Source organism: Tamandua tetradactyla, chromosome 16 (genome assembly GCF_023851605.1).
Source record: "Tamandua tetradactyla isolate mTamTet1 chromosome 16, mTamTet1.pri, whole genome shotgun sequence".
NCBI lineage: Eukaryota > Metazoa > Chordata > Mammalia > Pilosa > Myrmecophagidae > Tamandua > Tamandua tetradactyla.
In genome coordinates this window covers 40,798,909-40,821,390 of record NC_135342.1, presented here as the reverse complement: position 1 = coordinate 40,821,390, position 22,482 = coordinate 40,798,909, and the positions used below count along the sequence as shown (strand labels likewise).

At 32.3% G+C, this 22,482-nt stretch overlaps 1 protein-coding gene across 2 annotated transcripts in view; it reads left to right on the top strand.

Moving 5' to 3' along the window:
* Positions 1–22,482, top strand: part of ITFG1 (integrin alpha FG-GAP repeat containing 1) — a 343,198-nt gene that overhangs the window by 168,148 nt on the left and 152,568 nt on the right. For both annotated transcript variants that reach the window (XM_077132340.1, XM_077132339.1), the window contains 2 exons: positions 3,250–3,344; positions 5,633–5,805. In XM_077132340.1, coding sequence (XP_076988455.1) covers positions 3,250–3,344; positions 5,633–5,805 — 268 coding nt within the window. The remainder of the gene's footprint in view (positions 1–3,249; positions 3,345–5,632; positions 5,806–22,482) is intronic.

Genomic DNA, 22,482 nt, shown 5'->3' with positions numbered 1-22,482 from the left:
ACATTTACACTGATTAATGGGGGGTAAGCTGCTTGCAGTTTAGCACAATTGAAAGCAGTGACACCAGACTTTACTAGCCATCATTGTATTGGTCACCACCATATGCTTAGGGTTAAATGAAGAGGGGAAGGAAGAAGTCAGTTTCACTAAAGGTTGTTTTGATGAAGCAGCAAGGATATTAATTTTAATAAATATAGACCCTTGAATACGTTTTTTAAATTTTCTGTGTGAGAGTATGTAAAGTATGCACCTGTGGTACTCTGACTATGATGGCTGTCTTATGAAAAGCAGTGAAGCAGTTGTTTGAGTTGCAAGGTGAACTAGCCCTTTTTTTTTTGCATTTCTAACAAGTTCCTAGGTAAGGCTGAACAGATAAGCCTACTTCAGTGAGGCCCACGCTTTGAGAACACTGCATTAGAAGTATGCAAAGTTGGATAGGAAGTTTGGGGCCAGAATAATGGGTTGTAATTTACCCAAGTAGTACCACGTGTCCATTAACTTCTTCAAATTGAAAATTTTATAAATGTTTAAGAGAATAATTTATAAAATAAATGTTACCCTTTCTTGTATGTTCCCTGCTTAATTAAAAAACAAAAGTATGCAAAAAATCGTTACAATCCATTTTTATAACAAGAACTATTTTAAAAACACTGTTTTAGTGTCCTGTTGGTCTTAAAGTTTTTAATTCTCTGTAAACCAGTTTTGAATCATTAAAACTATTCCAGTAAAGTTATGTACATATTTCAGGGAAGAATTTTATTTGGTTAACAACAAATAGAACTTAGCATTTATTCAGTTCCTTCTTAGTGCTGGTGATCAGCAGCCATGTAAAAGTTCAGTTTTTACACTACTGTTTCTAAATATGTCAATGAAATTGCCATTCCTTCTGTTAAAATTTCTGTTGCGTCTTCAAGGAGGGATTTCAGCCTCCCAGAAAACCTGACATATGTACTGTGTTTAAGTCCTGAGTGAAGACAGTTCAAAGTTGTAATTTCTGGCAACTTTTTAAAGGATTGCCTGCCAAGTTCACAGACTTGCACCTGTAACAGCATGACTTTTTCTTAGTCTACTCAACACAGTCATCTTATTTCTAAGATAATTTGTTTAAGCTAATTTTCATTCCCAGCCTGGTACGTCTAATTTTTCCCATGTGAAACCTATTTTTCTTAAAGCTAGTTTCCTCTCCAGGCATAACAATTTATTAAAAAGTAAAAGATGCCTATAAACTTAGGCAAAAAGACATGAAGATTATTAAAGACAAAGAAAGGCTGTGACGGTATTCCAAATTAAAGGAAGCTAATGATAAATAACAACTAAAAATAAATAACAGTTAATGATAAATGTAATTCCTACTCCTAGACTGGATTCTGTACTGGAGAGCAAAAAATGCTACAAGGGACATTATTTGATCTATTGACAAAATTGGAATATGTCTAGTACATTAGTTAAAATTGCATTGGTGTGAATTTATGGATTACTATGGTTATGTAAGAGAATATTCCTATCTTTAGGAAATACACACTGAAGTATTTAGGGTAAATGGCCATAATGTATGTAAGTCCACACCCATGATTCAGGGAAAAAAATGTTTCAGAAAAATTATTTCAGAAAGAGTGAGCACAAATGATAAAACAAATGGGTTAAAATGTTAACAATAGGCAAATCGCCATAAAGGATTTACAGGTATTCCTTATATTATTTTTATTATTGCAACTTTTTTTTTAGCTTGAAATCATTTCCAAATAAAAAAACTTTCCTAAAAATGCAGAAAAATGAAACTTGTAAGATTAAAAGGGTTCTTTTCTTTAAGAGAGCCAATTTCCTTTGGGCTTGAAGTTGGACACAAAAGACTTTTCTTTCACTTTGTTAATAAGCAAGCACTTAGGTTCAGGACTGAGAGCACAATCTCTGAGTTCTAGATTTCTGTGAACATATGTATAAAATATTAATTTAAAATAATATATTGGTGATAATTCATAATAAAAAAGCATGATGGTGGTGTTATCACATGATTTGGTTAAATGATTGCTGTATAATTATTTGCCAGAGCTTTTCATAAAGATATCAGTTAAGGGGATGTGAGGGTAGTTCAGTGGTAGAATTCTCACCTGCCATGCAGAAGACCCAAGTTCAATTCCTGGCCCGTGCACTTCCCCAAAAAACAAACAAAAAACAAACAAAAATTCAGCAAATGGTGCTTCAACAACAGGATACTCACATGGAAAAAGAATGAAATGTAACCCCACCACACAGCATACAAAAATAAAAGATATCAGCTAAATCGTGGTTGAAATTCTGGATGGGAAATATCAAACTACTTGAGAGAAAGAGAAGCTCTGGACATCAAGAGGAGGGAATGTGAGAGAGGTTGACTACAGCATTCCCTTATCTGGACTGCCCCCCCACCCCGACGATAGATTTAGTCCTAGAGCTAAATCTCTTTACAGGAACAGTCTCAATGGGGTAGTCACCTAGGTTTTAAATTTGGGGACTGGTTTTTATTGTTTTAATCATTGACTTATTTGCCATAGTTTAGTATGGTGTTTAACTTGTGCCCAAAGTACACTTGGAAGGAAAAAATTAAGAAAGATATATAACTGTAATAAGCCTATCAAGTCTCTAATGACTTATTCAAAACGGAAGAAGATTTTCAGACTGATTGGGATGAAAATCTAGCGTTTGGGAACTGACCTCAGCTTTTTAAAAGGATTAATTGGAAAGGACATCTGTATTCCCTACATTTGCTTTTTTTATATATAAAAATGTATTGCTACTCTTCAGAAGCCATGGTGCTGAGAGTTTTGTAACTCCTGAATGCTGTATAAAAAGCAACTAACAGAAGTATATATAAAGATAAGAGTCTCACATTTAATATAAGCTGTTAATGGTGAGTTACTACTGACATGCTTATTTTTCTCCTGTGGCAGCAATGGTAATTATGTAAGTAAAAGCCACATTTTAAAAATTTATTATTTTAACATTAAAGCCTAAAGTGAAGTCTTTTTCCAATACTGAATAAATATTCAACTACACAAAAGCAATTTAAAGCAAGATACAGACCATATAATAGGCAGCAAGGACCAGAATAATTTTTTAAAACTCAAATAACATTCATTACTAAGTAATATGTCAAATTCTTCAGTTTTATCCGGATTGATGTAGACTTTGAACAAATAGCAAATTTAATCTGTCATAAAAGAGCACTTTATTTTGTGGCTGTTGTAGGACTTTTGAAGTTTCTTTTCACAGATGGAGATGGACACATGGATCACTTACTGCCAGGCTGTGAAGATAAAAATTGTCAGAAAAGCATCATCTACTTAGCAAAATCTGGAACAAAACAGGTTTGTCTACTTCTTTGAATGTAAACAGATGTTCGGACGTTAGAAAAGAATCTGAAGACTAGGAACAGAAACTCAATTAAATTATTGACTTCCACATTTTAACTTAATAAAATAACATTTAATTTTTTTATTGATTCGGTCCATTTTTATTGATACAATTTATTGATTGAGGGGAAGAGAGTAGTATTATAATAATTTCTTCTGAAGAAAATGCCTTCTGGATTCAGTAATTAAATGATCTGTAGCATCCTACATGCCAAGAATATAGTAAAACACTATTGATAAAGGAATATTTTCAAGGTTAATTTTGTTTTCATTTCTGGTATTTAGATCTATTCCATTCTCTTCTGCTGAACTTGTGGGCAACAGTTGAGAATATGATAGTCACAGCAGGGGATTAATTAGAAATAATAGGTTATGTCATTGAGAATTTTTCCATTTTGATAGTACCTCACGTGAAACAAATAATAATAGTAAGAAAATTCATCAGTTTATTTTCTTTTTTGGGATAATAAATGTTAGAATAATGTGTTGATTATTATAGCTTCTAGAGTTAGGGAATATCATACTTTGTACTAAGACAATAAAGAAAATAAATCTTCATACAGTTAGCTTCATAAAGACATTAATTATGACACCTGTAAATTTTATTATCTTGAACTTTGTTTAGGTTTTGAATCACTTAACACAATTTTAGGTCAAGTAACAACACCTCATCATTGGTTCATAGGTGTAAGTAAACCTGGTAATTACAGCCTGTCTTCAAGTGGCAGGCTACCGCAAGAATAGTTTCAAATTATATAGTCACCTTTCTGAGAAGATAAATGTCAGTTCTTTGGTGACTATTGTGGATGTCAGAGCAACTGAAAAATCTTTTTTACTTTTTAGGCCTTGATACATTTTCCTTAACACTTTATCTTATGTAGTTTATTCTTATTAATAAACTGTCATCCTCTTCAGAAATTTGTGATAACTTGGTGTTTAGTGAAATTTTCCCATCTTCTTCAAAAGCAAAACAATTTTTTTTCTAAGTCAAATGAAATGTAAAGCACTTTGATTCTATACAAAATAATTTTTTTGTTAAGAAAGATGGAAAAAATGATTAAAGGTATGGACCAATTTTTAAAACAACTCAGTGTCTATTAATGTATCTTTACCATTAAGCTACTTTTTTCATTTTCCATAGCAAATTATGCTTTCTTTGGATAATCTATAAAACGTTGGGCATATTTTATATTAAATAAGCCCTTTTTATTATAGTTTAGCTTAGAACCATATAAATGAGCCACCTACGTAAAGACCAAACATCTGTAGGCATGTTTTTCCTGCAATTTCAAGTCAACTATGCCTCCTTCTGTTTGGATAGTTCCAGGTTATATACCAGCATCCCTTCTCTTAAAATTATAAACATATCTATAGTTTTAATGGTATAATTTCTACTCTTTAGATTTTTAGTTTTGGATTGGGTTAATAAAAGGTAAAGATTTGGGCCTTCAAGAAGAAAGAGTTTTCTTAAAGCTCATTTTGAAATCAGCTTGTTCTCTCTGTTATCTTCACTATTATCAATATGGAAATAAAAAAATTATTAAAATGTGGCCTCAAGCCCATTTAGTGGCAGAGCTCATTCTCCTGGGCCAAAATGGGCCTGTTAGCTGTAGGTGGGGCTTGTCATGCCTGGTTTCATTTGGGAAGCCTTTGAGCTACTTGGCTATGGAAGTAAGGGTTCAAGCCATCTTCATGTATGAGGTATAGCAGGAGAACAAGGGAGACCCTACCATGTTCTAATTTTCTTCCTAATTTGGTCCTCCTGAAAGGACATCAGCATTAGATAATTTTACACTTTGCTTTATTATTTTACATTCCTCATTTGAGGTTTTATTTCTGCACGACACGTTTTAAATTTCCACTAGAAATGGAATCACGGTGCCACTAAATGATCATTAACATCAGTTCAACCCTAAGATTCCATGATTCTGTGGAAAACCTTCCAAAAAAGTCTTTATGTGCCAGTTTAAGCCAAGATGACTAATTCCAGAGGAGTCTACTTTTTTTTTCCCCGAGTACCAGTCACTTATTCCCCAAAATACATCGTAATAAATATCCTACTATATCACAGAGATAAAGAAGTTAAATAGAATAATGCTTTTCTTGAGGAGTGTTATCTATATAAAAAGGAACTGACATTGAAAACAACCTTTTTAAAAAGTGGAACATCATTTAGTTTGCAAATGGTGATTTTTTTTCCTAAAATAACTGTATATTCTAATCATTTTCCCCTTAAACTATAGTGGGTTCCAGTGCTACAGGATTTCAGCAATAAGGGTACTCTCTGGAGCTTTGTGCCATTTGTGCATGAACAAAAGCCAGCTGAAATACCAATTCCAATTGCCCTTCATATTGGAGACTACAACATGGATGGCTATCCAGATGCTCTTGCCATACTGAAGAATGCATCTGGAAGGTATGGAAAGTAAATCAATTGAGAAATATTTTTCAAGTGTCTTCATTATTGTACCTTTTAACTAAATAACACCTAAATTTGTTTCAGCCCCTTAAATAAGGAGCATAATGAACTTGGTTCCTATTTCTTTCCATAGGCCCTAAAATACTCCCCATTTCTGTAGTACAGAAATGAACATCTAATCTAAAGTCAAGTACAAAGCTTATTTTTTTATTCAACAAAACTTGATTTTTAAAAAGTGAAAAAAATGTTTTTGTATTGGTAGGTGACATACCAAATGATCTGATTATTTTGAGACTCAAGATCATGGTGGTTAGGGCTCGAGTCTTTAGGATAAAATATCCTAGACTTTATCCCAGTCACCCACTTACCACCTTCATGACCTTGGGCAGATTACCTGAACTCCTCATCTGTAAAATGAGAGTAATAATGATACCTCTGTCAGGGAGTTGTAAAGAAAATTAAATGAGATAAAAGGAAATGTAGTATTTAGTAAGATACTTAGCACATGTATGCTTTCAGTAGATGTTACCTTATTATTTTTTGTTTTGTAATGGCATTGAAAATTGATATTATTTGTATACATAAAATGTGAGTACATTTATTATATTATCAGTGGTTTTGAATGGTAACTACCTTGTTTCTTTATGTTGACAAACCAATAGATAAGCTAACATAAATTCAAAATTAGCCTGACTCAGAAGATTTTCATAAATATGACAACTGTTTTGTTCAGTTCACAATGTTGTATTTCTTAGGCCTTATTCTTTCTTACCTCTTGAATCATTTATCTGTCAGTAGTTTGTCTTCAGAGCTTTAATTCATTTATTAATCATGGAATTAGCAATGCTTCAACTGTACTTTTACTACCAGATCCTTAATGCATTGTAACTTCTCTGGAGAAAATCAGACCTATTGTTGCTTTTAACACCAAATAATAATTATCTAGAAATTTGGTTTGGGAGAAACATGTGTCCTTAGTTTACCCTAAAGTATTTATATAAAATTAGGAATCATATGTACTTAACATTCAAACTTTTCTAAAGATCTTGAGATTATCTCTGCATTGTGGTTATAAGGTTTTCCAGGGATATTGTCCTTATGCTCTGCTGTCCAGAGTTTATATACACACATGACCTATTTGAAGTAAATCTGATGTAAACAAAAGAACTTTTGAAATGAAAGTGATTATTATTCTTTTATAGATATAGTGACACATAAAAACAAATGTAAACTTGCTTTGTTCTGGACAATAGCCCTATTCAAAAGAATAAGTAACAATTTAGATTCAGTTAAACCTATGATCACTCATCCATAGTAGACATATAAACAATTTGTTATATAGTTTTTTACCAAAATTTTCTCCTTTAAACTTTCACATACTTTACTTAAGTTCCTTTACCTTTCAGTTAAAATGATGGTGTCAACAGCTAATTCAGCAGTGGACACTAAAGCTCTACAGGAAACACAAGGTACAAAAGGCAGTCATAGGCTCTTGATACTTTTATAAATGCAACTGTTTAAAACCCAGTTGTTGTTGTTTTTTTTGTCCTTTGGAATAGATGAGAGTTGAAGGATAGATTTCCTTGTATCTGAGTGTTCGTTATTGTTTAATCACTAAATGAGAAATAGCCCTGTACGTGAAAGGGAGGTGTATGTCTAAGAGAATTCAGCATACCATATTCATTGAGAAATAGAAGGAAAAAAAGATAAGGTGTGCATTATAATACTTTCCTACATGAATTTACTTTCGTTGAAAAAGCAATTTATAATTTTTAAGTGATTTCAAGACTGCTGTTTTACTGAGAATTAGTAAAAGTTGTTACTAATTGAAAGAGTTGCTTTCTAGAGAATTTTGTTTCTCTTTTTCTGAAGATTTTGAAAATCAGTGAGGAATTAACTATGCAGATGAGAGTACAATCCTCAACATGTATTTCGTGAAAAAAAATTCTGAAACCATAATTTGTTAACTTGTTTTGTGGCTTTTTTGTTTTCCTTTTCTTGGGAGGGTGGTGGTGTTTGGGTTTCTATTTATGTTTTATTTCCCAATAAAGGACTGATTTGTCTTATGTCGATTTTTAAAATCAAGTCACATGAAAAAGATCTTTGCAAATGACATTTTACAGGGGCAGCTAGTAACTCTCAACGGCATGGTCAGAGATCAGTACCACAGGCTAAAACTCCTGTTCTTTGCCTTGTGGTTGTCCCATTGCTACTCAGTTGCCCTGTGTTTACTATCATATTCTGTTTATAGTTACATTATCTTAACTCTCCTTCTTTCCTTTTTTTTTTTTTTTTTTTTGAGAAAAGAAAGGACATTGTTCTAGTAGTATGTATACTCTTAAGTAAATAATAAAATACAGTCCTATTTTTTTTGTAGAGTTTTTTTTTAATTTCATTTTTAGAGTAAAGCTGAAGAGATCTTTTATGTCCTGAATCTTTGTATGGGACTGAAAATCTTTGTAAAAAGGAAATGAAGGCTAAATTATAATGAAGATAATTTGGATACCATTTGTCTAATTAAGCTCTTGTTCTTATGACTCTCCATTTACTATTGTTTTTTTGATTAACCAGTTTACTAGAGGAGCTGATATAGAAAAAAAAAAGGAAAAGTTAGCATTCAAGTTATTATTTGCCCAATATTTGGAAATTTTATTTTGTACATATACTGGAAAGAATTTTACCCCAAATGTTCCCCTATATGTCCTAATATTATACATCTAATTAAATCTCACTTATAATATAGAGTCACCATTAAGGTTCAGTAGGATAATTTGACAAACCACAATTAAGTTCTAGATCTTATTAAGTTTTTTTTTAATTCAAAGATAGAAAATAGACTGTGATTTGCTCAAAATAAGTATGTTTCCTTAATGCTGGTCCTATAATCTACAAGTTACACTAATGATTTTTCATTATATCAAGTCCATATAATGCATATTACTTCTTTATTGTGAGAATTTAACAATGTAGTTGTGTGTAAGACTGCTTCTCCTAGATACCTTTGTTCTGCCTTTTCTGTAATATCTTCATGTTTCGATCAAAATTTTGATATATTTAAAAAAGCTTTATTGTTGTTAATAAATTGCACATCAGTAGATGAAGCTATATGGCAGATTTTTGTAGGATATCCAAATGTAGAACTAGCTATTAAAGAGAAAAGATTTTAGTGGCAAAGGAGCAAATTCTTAGTACTTGCCATGAAAATACCCAAAACCTGTTAAATGGCAAGTAACTTCAATTTATAAAGTGATTTTTCCTAAATATTACCTCAAATCAACTCTTTTGGGGGGTGGTATTGTCTTTATTGAATTACTATGAAACTAGTCTCAGATAAGTCAAACAATTTTTCAAGATCACAGAGCTAGTAAGTTGCAGACTTTGCCAGGACTCCCACTCAGGTCCTCAGAATCCAAATCCTACTTCTCTGTGAGAAAAAATTTTAAAAGTAAGAATAAAGTAGTAGATTAGGAAAAAAATACAAGCTTTTGGTAGAAGTTAGAAGTGATGATATGAGTATATAATAAAAGTCACTCTGGCGAGAGAAAAGGAGCAAGAAAGAGACAAAAACATAAAATCCAGAAGCTCTCTGAGTCCTAGAGAGGAAAAATAATAATACATGACACATATCCCATAACAGTATCCTTCCTCACTGAAACTGCTTTCAAAGGAGATTATGTGCAAGCATGAGGTCTCTTGTATTAATTTAGAAGCCAGAGGGAATGTATGAATGTGTGGGTGGTATAAGTTCAAATTACCATTATGAGAGGGTGGGAAATACTAGAAGCAAATTAGGATCTGGGTCTGTCACAAAAGTAAGTGCTGAGGACTTCTGTGAAAGGTGTTGGCTAATTACCCTTTCAGTATGAGCTGTATTTTCATCTGCACCCTCAGCTTTATGTGATAACTTAGGTTCACACTGATGACCCTGACTCATCAAGAAAAGAGTAAATTATGTTTCAGATATTTTGTTTTAGAAGACAAGGAAGTTTATAGAAGCCTGGACACATGAATATTTCTAGTCACTTTTGTTCTTCATTTTCATTATGGAATATGTCAAAGGGTGTCATCATCATTTTAAATTATATTAAATATCTTACTAATTTTATATGCTATTAAATGGCTCATCAGATTACTTGCCATCTTCTCCATGGATGTATATATAGTTGGTTTTCTAATTTTCAACAAAAGAATAAAACATTCCATGCATTTTCTGCCTAGCAGTGTTTGCTGGTAGTTTGCAAAATAAATCCCAGTTTTCTGTTTCACATACCATATCCGTATTTTCATCTGTTTAAATGTTCGTAAGAATAGCCTGTTACTAACCCTATGACCTAAATCAAGTTTTATGACCTATACCACTAACTAACCATTAGTTAATGAATAATAACTTTAGATAGGGAAGTTGTCTACCATTTGCAGATTACTGAAGACTAGAGGATATTAAAATTTTTGTTTAGTGTGTTTTATAAAATAATAGATTCGGTTTTGGTTTTTTGTCAAATGTTTGTGAAACAAAATGAAAAAGGTACTTGATTCAGTAGTCATAGTCACTCCACTGCTTGATTTAATAAAATTCAGTATTGCCTCTTGAGCAATTTATTGTTAAGCTTCCAGGAATATCCAGTATGTGATTTTTTTTTTAGTAAATTTTTAAAGAGTAAATTATCTTTTCAGGATTTAACTTACTTTCATTTTTATGCTACTTTTGATAATAATATCTTGCTCAATAGCTTTTGTATCTCAAATGAGGAAGAATACAGTATTAATCCAATATGGTGTGGTAGAGTCAAAAATGCCAAAATATGCTTTGAAACCTTGTCGAATGATAACTCATTCTGACTCATCATTGAAGAACTCACACTGCTATATTGGTTAACCTTCATTCACCAAAGAGCTCAAACTTCTGTAGTTGAAATTTGTAAAGATCCTTTTTTATCTGCAGTAAAGTTGCCTATTGTCCTGCCTTAATGATAATGTATTTCTTAATCCCACACTGAAGTGAAAAGAATTCCCTGATTACTTATGATTTGTAGACAGCTAAATTCTGGCAGGCTCTGTTAATTCCAAAATGAGATGTATTAAACATTATTCCCTCCATCAGTAAGTAGTTTTTAAGAAAGCTGTTAAGATTATGCTAAATTTACTAGCATAAGGTTATATTATTCTATAATTTTTCTTCCCTCTAAAGATTTAGGTATAACCCCTGTACATTTCTGATGCTGTTTACCTTTTTTATTTCTTTCATTAGATTTGATAAACACTTTTCTGTTTTATTATTTCATTCATGTCTGTGTTTTTATTACTGTAATTCTTCAAAAAATCAGTTGCTTTCATTGACAAAGTGAATTTTTTCTATGAATATTTTATTTCTTTTTTTTATACTTTCTTCTGTTTTCAGGTTTATTTTTGTTTTGTTGTTAGTTTATTTCAATGAATACTTAACAAGTAGATTTTACTCTTATTTTCTAACAAGTGTTTTTAATGCTAGATATTTCCTCTTTATTGGGCATCAGACCACATATTTTGTTGATAATAAATGTTTTCATTGTATTTTTTCTCTTTAACCTAAGAGTTACTTAGAAAGGTGTTCTAAAGTGTTCACATAGATGTATTTGGGGGCTTTTTGGGGCTTGGGAGCTATGTTTTTACTCTTTATTCTTAAAATTATTGCATTCCAAACTAACGTGACTTGTATAATAACTTTTAGAAACTTGTTAAAGTTTTCCACTAGCTAAATAGATAGCCTAATGAAATATCATTTATAATAATTATATTATTTAAATCCTCTATATACCCTTACATTTTGTGTACTTTCAAAGTATTCTAATCCCCCCTTTACTATGAAAGTTTGTCAGTTTCTCCTTCTATCAACTTTTCATTTATTTGCACCTTAATTGTTAGGTTCATAGATTATGACTGCTTTATCTTCCTTACCCCTTTGTTAACAATGAAAGATCACTATTTTTTCCTATTTAATGCTTTTTTTGCTTTGAATGCATTTTTTCTGAAGTTGTAATTCCTATACTATTTCTGAGCATTTACCAGGTATATTTTTCTATCTCATTATTTTTTACTTTTCTGTGGGATTTTATTAAGGTAAAAATTTGCATTCAGTTTAAAACTTTCAGTAAAAATTTATGTTCAGTCTTTGCAATGATCATATGTGTACAATTTGATGAGTTTTGACATGTTTATACTTGTGTAACCAATACTCCAATAAGACATAGAACATTCTCCCATTATCCCTGAAAGTTCTTTCATGCCCCCTTTACAGTAATTCCAAGCCCCAGAGGTAATACTATTCTGATTTCTATCACCAAAGCTTGATTTTGCCTATTTTTGAACTTCAGAACACTGCTGGAAGGAATAAAGAAGACCTGAAAACTTGGAGAGATAGACCATAGTCACATATCAGTAAGCTCGATATTATTAAGATGTCAGTTCTCTCCAACTTGATCTTTATATTGGATGTAATTCCAATGAAAATCCCAGCAAGCTTTCTTGTGGGAATTGATAAGATGAATCTAATATTTATATTGAAAAGCATATGATATAAATTAGCCAAAATTATCTTGAAGAAAACAAACTAAGATGGAGGACTCGTGCTACCTGATCTTAACACTTATGTTGAAGTTACAGTTATCATGACAGTGTGATACTAATAAGAGAATACGTAGAAAAATCAGTGGACCAGGACAGTGAGTTCAGAAAAAGAGCAACACCTATATTATCAACTGATTTCTTTCCAAAGGTGCCAAGACAATTCAGTGAGGAAGGCTTATGACTGGCTAATAGATATATGGAAAGTCTTTCAACATCATTAGTAATTACAGAAATGCAACTAAAGCTATAATGAGATACTTTTTCACACTCACTAGAATGGTTGCAGTTAAAAAGACCAACAACACAAAATGTTGGGGAGGGTGGAACAAACAGAACTCTTAATACATTTTCTGGAACAAATGTAAAAGGACAATCATTTTGGAAAACTCTTTAGCTGTTAACTTATAAAGTTAAACACATATGTTCTCTATGATCCAGCAGTTCCACTCCTAGGTATTTATGTAAGGAGTTGAAAACTTGTATGCACAAAAAGACCTACAAAAAATAGTAGTCTTATTCATAATAACCTTAAATTAGAAACAAGTTAAATCTGTCAATAGGAAATATTTAAACTTTAATTTAATGAAATTCTAAAGTTAATATAAGAATTTTATATCACACTTTCAATTCTCTCTCCTTGCACCCCAGTCATTTAGTAATACCATCACCATGGTGATATCTTTAAGGATTATTTATTTACATGCTTACATATTCATTTTCACATTTCTTCTCTGTGGTTATTTATGTTAAGCTACAACATTGAATAGTTTATTTGGTGACCATTGAACACTGTGTCTTCCATTGTTTCTTTAAATTCATATATTATTTTTCTGGATACAATGTCAAGTAATTCCATCATAAAGAGTCTGCAGATAGTAAACTTTTCTGAGACCTTGCCTGTCTAAAAATTTCCATACCTATTTTTAATGTTATTTTTATATATTACATGTAATATATAAATACATTTTATTTATTTTATGATGCTTTTATTTGAATACATTAAGGAACTTCTGGATCTATCTTCTTTGTCTTTCTTTTTTCCCAGCACATATTTTTTTCATCTTTTTTGTTCTTTTATCCTGTGTTCTGGAAAATATCTTGTCTAAATTGTTCAGCTCACTGCCTAGATTTCTGAAGTGAGGAGGAATCAAATCAGACTATAGAACAGCACAAGTTGCTAGTCACCACTATGAAACAAGCCAGATTATATGACTTATTGACAGTGGGTCAGGGTCAGAAGTATCATTTTAATAAGTAGTTTATATGCACAGGACAGCACATAATTAATTACAGAGAAAGAGTGGTGAATAATGTATGAGCGTATATGCTGGTCTTTCCAGACAGTGATGTATGAGTATATATGCTGGTCTTTCCAGACAAATTAATGTTGATAAATTTCATTACTTCACCCTGTTGATACCAAAATAAATTCCAATAAGCATTTGCTATAAAATTGAGTGTATTGCTAACTTTGTTTTTGCATAAAATTATGCTTTGATAAAGTAAGCTTTTTAGCTGATGAATCATCAACACATTCACTTAACTTTGTATTAGTGGAGGGAAGCTGCTGAGAAAAGAAAAGCGTGTCTGGAATAATATACTTAAATCCATTTTATTTCCTTTTACTTGGCTTCCTTGCTAGAATAGTCGGCACATAATTTTACAGCTTCTAAGGAACAGTAATATTCTTCAAAACAGCAAAGACATGGAAGATTGGAACTTTTGGTTTTGTGATTCTTATCTGTATGAATCAGACTAATGATGGTGGAAACTGGCAGTGTGAAATCCATGTCCAAGAATGATAGAATGAAAACTGTTTTTCCTAATAGTCCATGAAGAAGGCAGGATTTAGATTCATACATCTCCATTTTGCTGCTTGGAGTCAGATAAATGAATAAAAGGGAAAATAAAATACAAATGAAGGTTATTTTTTTCAGATTTATGGACAGAAGGAATTTAGGTGAGGGTGCAATGCAAAATACATGTACTGTTGCTTCTATTACATTATGTCTCGCATAGAATTAAATGGAAAGTTTATTTCTAAATATAGCTTAGGATAAGAAAAAGGAGCATGGACTTTGAACATGACATAGTTTAAATGTCAGTAATGCCACTTCATATCTGTTTCCTTCAGCAAGTTTTTAACCCCTTTGTGCCTGAATTTCTGAATCTATAAAAATTAGTTATACTTACACTGCAAGGTTTTTTTGAGGATTGAATAAAATACTATAACTTCCCTTTCCCTCTCAACTTTAAATGATTAAGAAATCTATATTTAATCTGGACAGGCAGCAACCTCTATGTTGACTTTTACTCCAAGCGATATGGGACAGCTAAGTGGCCTACCAGCTACAGACTCTACAGATTATTGGCAGGGAAAGGGCTTATGGCTAATTTTTTTTCTATTCTTTTTTAATCCAGCTCTGAACCCCAAGAGCAGTTTACTTATGTGTTAAAAAATCTAAACCATACTAATATAAACATATAAAATAAATCTTTTCTTGAAAAGAAAAGTCAAATTGAAATGTTTCAAATAAAGGTAGAATCAGCTGATAGCATGAAAAAGAAAATCAGTAATACTAATGGGAGAATTAAAAGATAAGAAAACATTTTCTTCTTTATTGTTTTCAAGGGAGTAACTTAAAATTTTTCAACTGCCTCAGATCCTCAGTTTGCAACCTTTATCTCTCTAAGGCTGATAGAGTAAATGCTACAATGGGTCCCTATTTTCAGTGTTGTTATGCATGAACTGTGAAAAATATAATAGGCCCATGGTCACAAAAATCTTTTTTTCATACGTTTGCCATAATTTCTCACATTCTTTGTGAGAGAAAAAAGGACAATCATGAATACTATATATTTTATATAAAAAAGACTATGTAATACATAGTGAAAATATAAATCAGCATTGTTATCCATTTTTCTTTGTGTCTTTGTCACTAAGTTAAACCTAAATAGGATTTTTAAGACCTAAAAAGTTTTTGCAGAGAGGAGACTTGATTCAGAGGAACCTAAGTGTTTTCTTCATTCCAGGAAAACAGGTAGCAATAGGATGGCACAATATGATGAGAATTAAATTTAATGTCAAAAGATTTGCCTTAAAATCCTGACCTTAGCTTGTAAGTCCTTTATCTGTGAAGTGAAGGTGAAGCTAATACTTTCCCTACATTACAAAGAAGTTGTCAAAATAAAGCACGATAATGTATATAAGAGGAAACGGCAAAGTGTTTTATTAAGGCTTTATTTTAATTTTTAATTTGCGGTAACAGTTTTTCATCACTCAAAACAAGTATCTATAGTGTTTAAATTTGCCACATTTAAAGATAACAGTATTAAGATCTTGGACATAGTATAATCTCCTTTAAAGATATTTTATATTAGGCATTAACGTTGCTAACGAGACAAAACCAAAAAAACTCATAGCTAGAGAAGAGGTCTATTCCTTGATAAAACTTCTATTAATTGAAGTGTTTGAAAGAGATGCTTAAGACTTGTTTTAAAAGATAAAATACAAAATTCTTTAGCCTTGTAAAGATGAACATTGGTTTTACCTCTAACACTACTGTTAATAGAATTAATTAATCAAACTTCCTGGAGTATTATAAAATCAGAAAAATACCTTTCTATTATACAGGGCTAACCTTTTATTTTATTTATTCGTGTGCTTCTCTTCAAGTTTTCTACAGTGCAGCATTACTTTTGTCATCAGAAAAGTAATTTGTTAATTTTTTTTTTTTTTTTTGCAGAGGCACTTAAAGCAACTAGATAAGGTCATATCCATGTGGTTGGCTGCCTCCTTAGCGTCTGGCTTCTATGTAAAAATACCTAATGAAGTGATTAAAAATTAGGACAGTTCTAAGCTTATCAAATACTATACTCTGATAATTGAAAAGCTGACTGATTTTGATCTACCAGTAAAATGAGACCTGTTAAACTTTTAACTGGAATTTTTTAATAGTTTATTAGAAAGAAGCACCCAGATGAAGATGAAATTTTGCTCTAATTCATAGTCTCTAAATCTTCATTCTCTATATTATTTATTATTTGTCAATTATATAAAATATTTAGCTAAAAAATTGGAAGTAAAAAATCTTTAGTAGATTTTTTTTTTTAGCTCTACTTTGACACAGAATCACTAAAGCATTTATAGATTTGGCATTACTGTATTAATTCTTATTATCTCCATATTTTAGTCCGTGATCTTTCAGTGAAAATCTGCACCAAGATTCACTTTTCTCTTTTTGTGCATAATTGATATGGAAGAGAGTTGTTTAATGGGCATTATTTGTTTTGCTTTCTGGTCTGTGTGTTGCTGTTTTTTTGTTTGTTTGTTTTCTTTTAGTAAGTCTAATCATGAGTTTACTTGCTTTTAAAAAGGACCGTAGAATTCTGTTTCTATACTTTTTTTTATATAAACTCATGGGCTCGCCTCTAGGACTAAAAGAGTAGGAATGAAGTATAGATACATGAATGAACCTTGGAAACATTATGCTAAGTGAATAAAGCCAGACAGAGGCTACATGTCATAAGATTCCATTTATACAAAATATCCAGAAAAGGCATCTAATAGAAAGTAGACTAATGGTTACCAAGAGCAGGGGCAGGGGAGAATTGGAACTGACTGCCAATAAGTATGGGGTTTCTTTCTGAATGATGGAAATGTTCTGGAATTATATAGTTGTGAAGGTTGCACAACATAGTAAATATACGAATCACCACTGCATTATACTTTGTAAATTTGTAAATTTCATCTTACATGAGTTTTGTCTCAATAAAAGTAAATACTCTACAAGCGTAACACCCTGAGCTTACCCCATCTCATCTGATCTCAGAAGCTAAACAAGGTTGGGCCTCATTAGTACTTGGATGGGAGATGGCCTAGAAATACCAGGTACTGGAGACTTTTAAATAAAATAAAATAAATAAATAAATAGATAGATAGACAAATAAAATGGTAAATTGTCATGATTTGGGCAAAACTCTATCCATGCTGTCCAATATAGACAATACAGTATTTACTAGCCACATGTGGCTATTAATTTTGATCATATATTCCTCACAGGAAGTTAGTACTATTATGACCTGCCTTACAGACAATCAAACTGAGACTGGTATAGGATGAACTGAACATGATGACAAGATTTTTGGTGATGGATAGAGTTTACAAATTCAATTTTTTTTTTTCCCACATGGCAGGCTCTGGGAATCGAACCCAGGTCTCCAGCATGGGAGATGTGAATTCTGCCATTGAGCCACTGTTGCACTGCTCTACAAACTAAGTTTTTAAATAATCTAATGAAATATTAAGAGTTGTCTGCATGCACATAAATGGAGAAAATATAATGCATGCCACGTGAGAAAGAAATAATCTGTTTTTCCTTACCATAGCATGCTTAACATATTTTTAATCTACTAAACCAATCTGTTTTTATTTATTTATAATTTTATTTATCTTCTATCCTAATCTTTTTGTTATTTAGTTTTTTAGGGTATTATATCAAGTGCAAACTATACCATTTTATGTCTTCATTCAGTACATAAAATTGCTAGAAACTTTTTGAGATCTGGAAATAGAACAAAAACATGAAAAGACAAAGCCCCTGTGGCCCATAAAGCCATACATTATTATGGTAGAAAACAAGCATGTAACATATAAATAATACAATTTCAGAGTATAATTCTTATTCTCTAAAGAATATATAAAATATGCTAATAGAATACAGGCCAAGAGGTCTACTTTAACCTGTAATGATCAAATAAAGCATTGCCAAGTTAATGATATTTGAGATTAAGCTGATATGATGAGGAAGAGATAGCCACATGAGTATTACTAAAGTTTAAATATCAGTTCATTAATTTGCTCATGGAACAAATATTTATTGAGGGTGTAACATGTTCCTGGCCCTCTTCTGTACTCTGAATATACAGCAGAAAATGAATGGGCACTTAACTTCCTGGAGCTGATGTTATAGAGGAAAGAAGAGACCACAATAATTACATGTAAATATATTTAAAAATGTAAGAGATAAGTGCCATGGAAGACAAAATAAACCAGGGAATAGTGTTAGGGGAAAGGAGAGTAAATAATTTTAGATATGGAAATCAGGTGAATCCTTTCTGGGGAGATGATATTTGAGCAGAAGCCAGAATATCATCTTCTTGCAGTGAGCAAGAACCCATGGAAATATCTGGTTAAAGAATAGTCTAGGTAGAGGAAGCAAGACCTGAAATCGAATGTAAGAGTTTTCCAAAAACAAGTATGGCTACAGCGAGTGACCCGGAGAATAGTAGGAAAGGAGGCCAGATAAGTAGCCAAAGCATAATCTAGTGCTTTATGGGGCATGGTAAGAACTTTAGATTTTACGTGAACTGCCATAGGAAAACTTTAGAGGGTTTGAGCAGAGGTCGTAGGACGTGATCTGACAGACCTTTAAAGGATCATTCCTATTTATTCTGGTTGCTGTTGGGAAATGAATTTGGGGTGGTGATGGGCAAAAGTTGAATAAGGAAAGTCTGATAGGAGGCTGCTGTGGAGTTTAGGCAAGAGATAATGGTGACTCGGGTTGTAGCAGTCGGGCTAGGGGAATGATCAGATTAATATATATTTGAAAGTATAATCTACAAGACTTGGAAAAAAGGTGGATTAGCTAGGAACCTCAGGGGTGGTGGGACAACACAGTGATAAGTTTTCTTTTTCTTAGTTTTCTCCTTCGTATATATCCTTCCCTAGGTGCTAGAGTAGCGTGCATCCAGAAATGCCACTGGACACAGATAAAACAAAATCCCCAAGAAAGCAATATATCAAGTCAAAGGACTGGAAAGATCAAGGCCATACAGAAAGGAATATTTTTTACTATATATATTTTACTATATCTCCTCCAAGTAAGCAGCCCCCTTCCCCAGGTACTTTGGAGACTGTTGCGTACACCCTTGTGGAACATAATAACTGTGTACCCGTAGAGTAGAGGTAGCACCTTGTTTCTCCTCATCTGACTCAACAAAGGCTATATAGTAGGGCATATTAACCATCCCCACGTTGTACTAAAAAAGCAATGTCCTACTTCTTCCCTCTTGGGGTAGACCACTATTGACCATCCCCACTGTGCAGGAAGCAAATATCAGCAAAGAGACAGTAGCTGACCACTTCTATCCAGAGTGTAAAGAAGATTAAAAAGAAGAGAAAGCTGGAAAAAAGGGATTCTTTAAATCTGTATTTGAAGTCCTAGGCATACCCTAAAGTGGCCCATATGTGAGTGTGACCAGTGTCAACACAGCAAAAGTTTTCATAACTGATCTACAGTATAGAGTACTGCTCAGACTTCAAAATGGCCTCAGGTGTCCAACAAATGAGGCAGACCAGAAGAGCATTGTAAAGCATTTGAATTCTAAATTGGCATTCAAATAGGCATCCACAAATGTGAGCTAAGTCAAACATTCTATTGACTTCCTCTAAAATGGAAGATTTAAATAGGATCCAAAGTCTCAACACTCAAAATATCAAAGGTAAACTTAATCCCACAAAGAATAGGCTAAGCCTACTTAAAATTAGGCCCAAGGATCACCCCCCAAGAGAACCTCTTTTGTTGCTCAGATGTGGCCTCTCTCTCTCTCAGCCAACACAGCAAACAAACTCACTGCCCTCCCCCTCTCTACAAGGGACATAACTCCCAGGGGTGTGGATGTTCCTGGCAACGTGGGACAGAAATCCTAGAATGAGCTGGAACTCATCATCAAGGGATTGAGAAAACCTTCTTGACCAAAAGGGGGAAGAGTGAAATGAGACAAAATAAAGTGTCAGTGGCTGAGAGATTCCAAACAGAGTCCAGAGGTTATGCTGGAGGTTATTCTTACACATTAAATAGATATCACCTGTTTAGTTAAGGTGTAATGGAGAGGCTGGAGGGAACTGCCTGAAAATGTGGAGCTGTGCTCCAGTGGCCATGTTTCTTGAAGATAATTGTATGATGATATGGCTGCCGCGGTGTGACTGTGTGGTTGTGAGAGCCTTATGTCTTATGCTCCTTTTGTCTACCTAATCGATGGACAATTAAAACATATGGATTAAAAATAAATAATAGGGGACAAATGTTAAAATAAATTTAGTAGATTAAAATGCTGATGATCAGTGAAGGAAAGAGGTAAGGGGTATGGTATGAATGAAGATTTTTCTGTTTTCTTTTTATTGGTTTTTCTGAATTGATGTTCTAAGAAATGATCATGATCATGAATATACAACTATGTGATGATAGTGTGAGTTATTGATTATATAACAAGAACAGAATGATCATATAAGAATATTTGTGTTTGTATGTGGTTATGTATCATAAATGAGAAATAAATTAAGTAAAAAAGAAAAAAATCAAAGATAAAATCCACAATTTCTCATAGAACCAGAAAAATGTCATCTCAAATGAGAAAAGGCATCCAACACATGCCAATAACAATATGACATAAATATTGGAATCATCTAACAAGAAGTTTAAAGCAGTTACCATAAAAATGCCTCTATGGTTTACAAACACTGCTGAAATAAATGAAAAAAAATTAGAATTTCTAAGCAAAGAAATAGTACAGATAAGATAAAACCAAATGGAAATTTTAGAATTAAAAATTTCAGTAACTAAAATTAAAAACTCACTGACCACCTCCAAGGCAGAACTGAGATAACAAAGCAAAGAATATTTGACCTTGACAAAAGATGATTAGAAATTATCCAGTCTACAATCAGATAATAGGTTGAAGAAAAAAAACAGAATCTCAAGGATCAGTGGTGCAATAACAAAAGATCTAACATTGATACCATGGGTGTCACAAAAGGAAAGGAGGAAGAATTTGGGATTTAAAAAAATTGGAAGAAATAAATACCAAAAATATCCCGTATTTGTTGAAAGATGTAAACCTACTGATTGAAGAAAGTGAGCAAGCATCAAACAGAATGAACCCAAAGAAATCCACATATCATAATCAAATTTCTGAAAATTGGAGATGAAAGAACAAATGATAAAATCAGTCAGTAAAGGTTTCTTACACTAAAGAAACTGTATTTCAAATGAGTGGTAGATTTCTTGTCAGAAGCCATGGAGACCAGAAAGAAGGCACACAACATTTTTCAAAAACTGAAAGAAAACAACTGTCATACTAGAATTCTATACCCAGAAAAAATATCCTTCAGGGATCAACGTGAAATAAACACATTCTCAAATGAAAGAAGACTGAAAATTCAGAGTTAGCAGACCTTTTCTAAAGGAATTGCTAAAGGACATACTCTAGACAAAAAGAAACTTGGAACATCCATACTGAAGAAAGAATGACAGATTGGGTTGTTAACATTGTGTCTGATGCTCCTTATATCCAGGGTATGGATAGATGATTTAAAATATATATGGATAAAAAATAAATAAATAATAGGGGACAAAGGACAAAATAAATTGGGTAGTTGGAAATACTAGTATTCAGTGAGAGGGAGGGACAAGAGTTATGGTATGTATGAGTTTTTTCCTTTTCCTTTTTATTTCTTTTTCTGGAGTGATGCAAATTGTTCTGAAAAATGATCATAGTGTTGAATACACAACTGTGTGATATGTTCTAAGCCATTGATTGTACACCATGTATAGAATGTATGTGTGAAGATCTGTCAATAAAAATATTTAAAAATTAAATTAAAAATTTTTTTAAAAGAATGGGTTGATAACTTGGTTATCTTTATCCTCCTGAGCTATTTTAATTATCTGTTGACAATCGACAGCAAAAATTTTTAACGTTTTCTGCGATAGTTCTAATGTCCGTAGAGGTACTATTTACAGCAACTATATGATAAAAGATAAAGAGATCTATTGGTTGCTACATTACATGATGAAATGATGTTGGTACCCATAGATGTGATGTATATGATATATATCACATATATATATACAAATACTAGTATGTATACTAATAGATATAGACCAACATTGAATGTATATTGTAATCCAGAACAACCACTAAATAAGGAAAAAAAATTATACATAGAGACTCAAAAGCAATGGAGAAATTAAAATGTGGTATTTTTAAAATATTGAAATAACCAACATG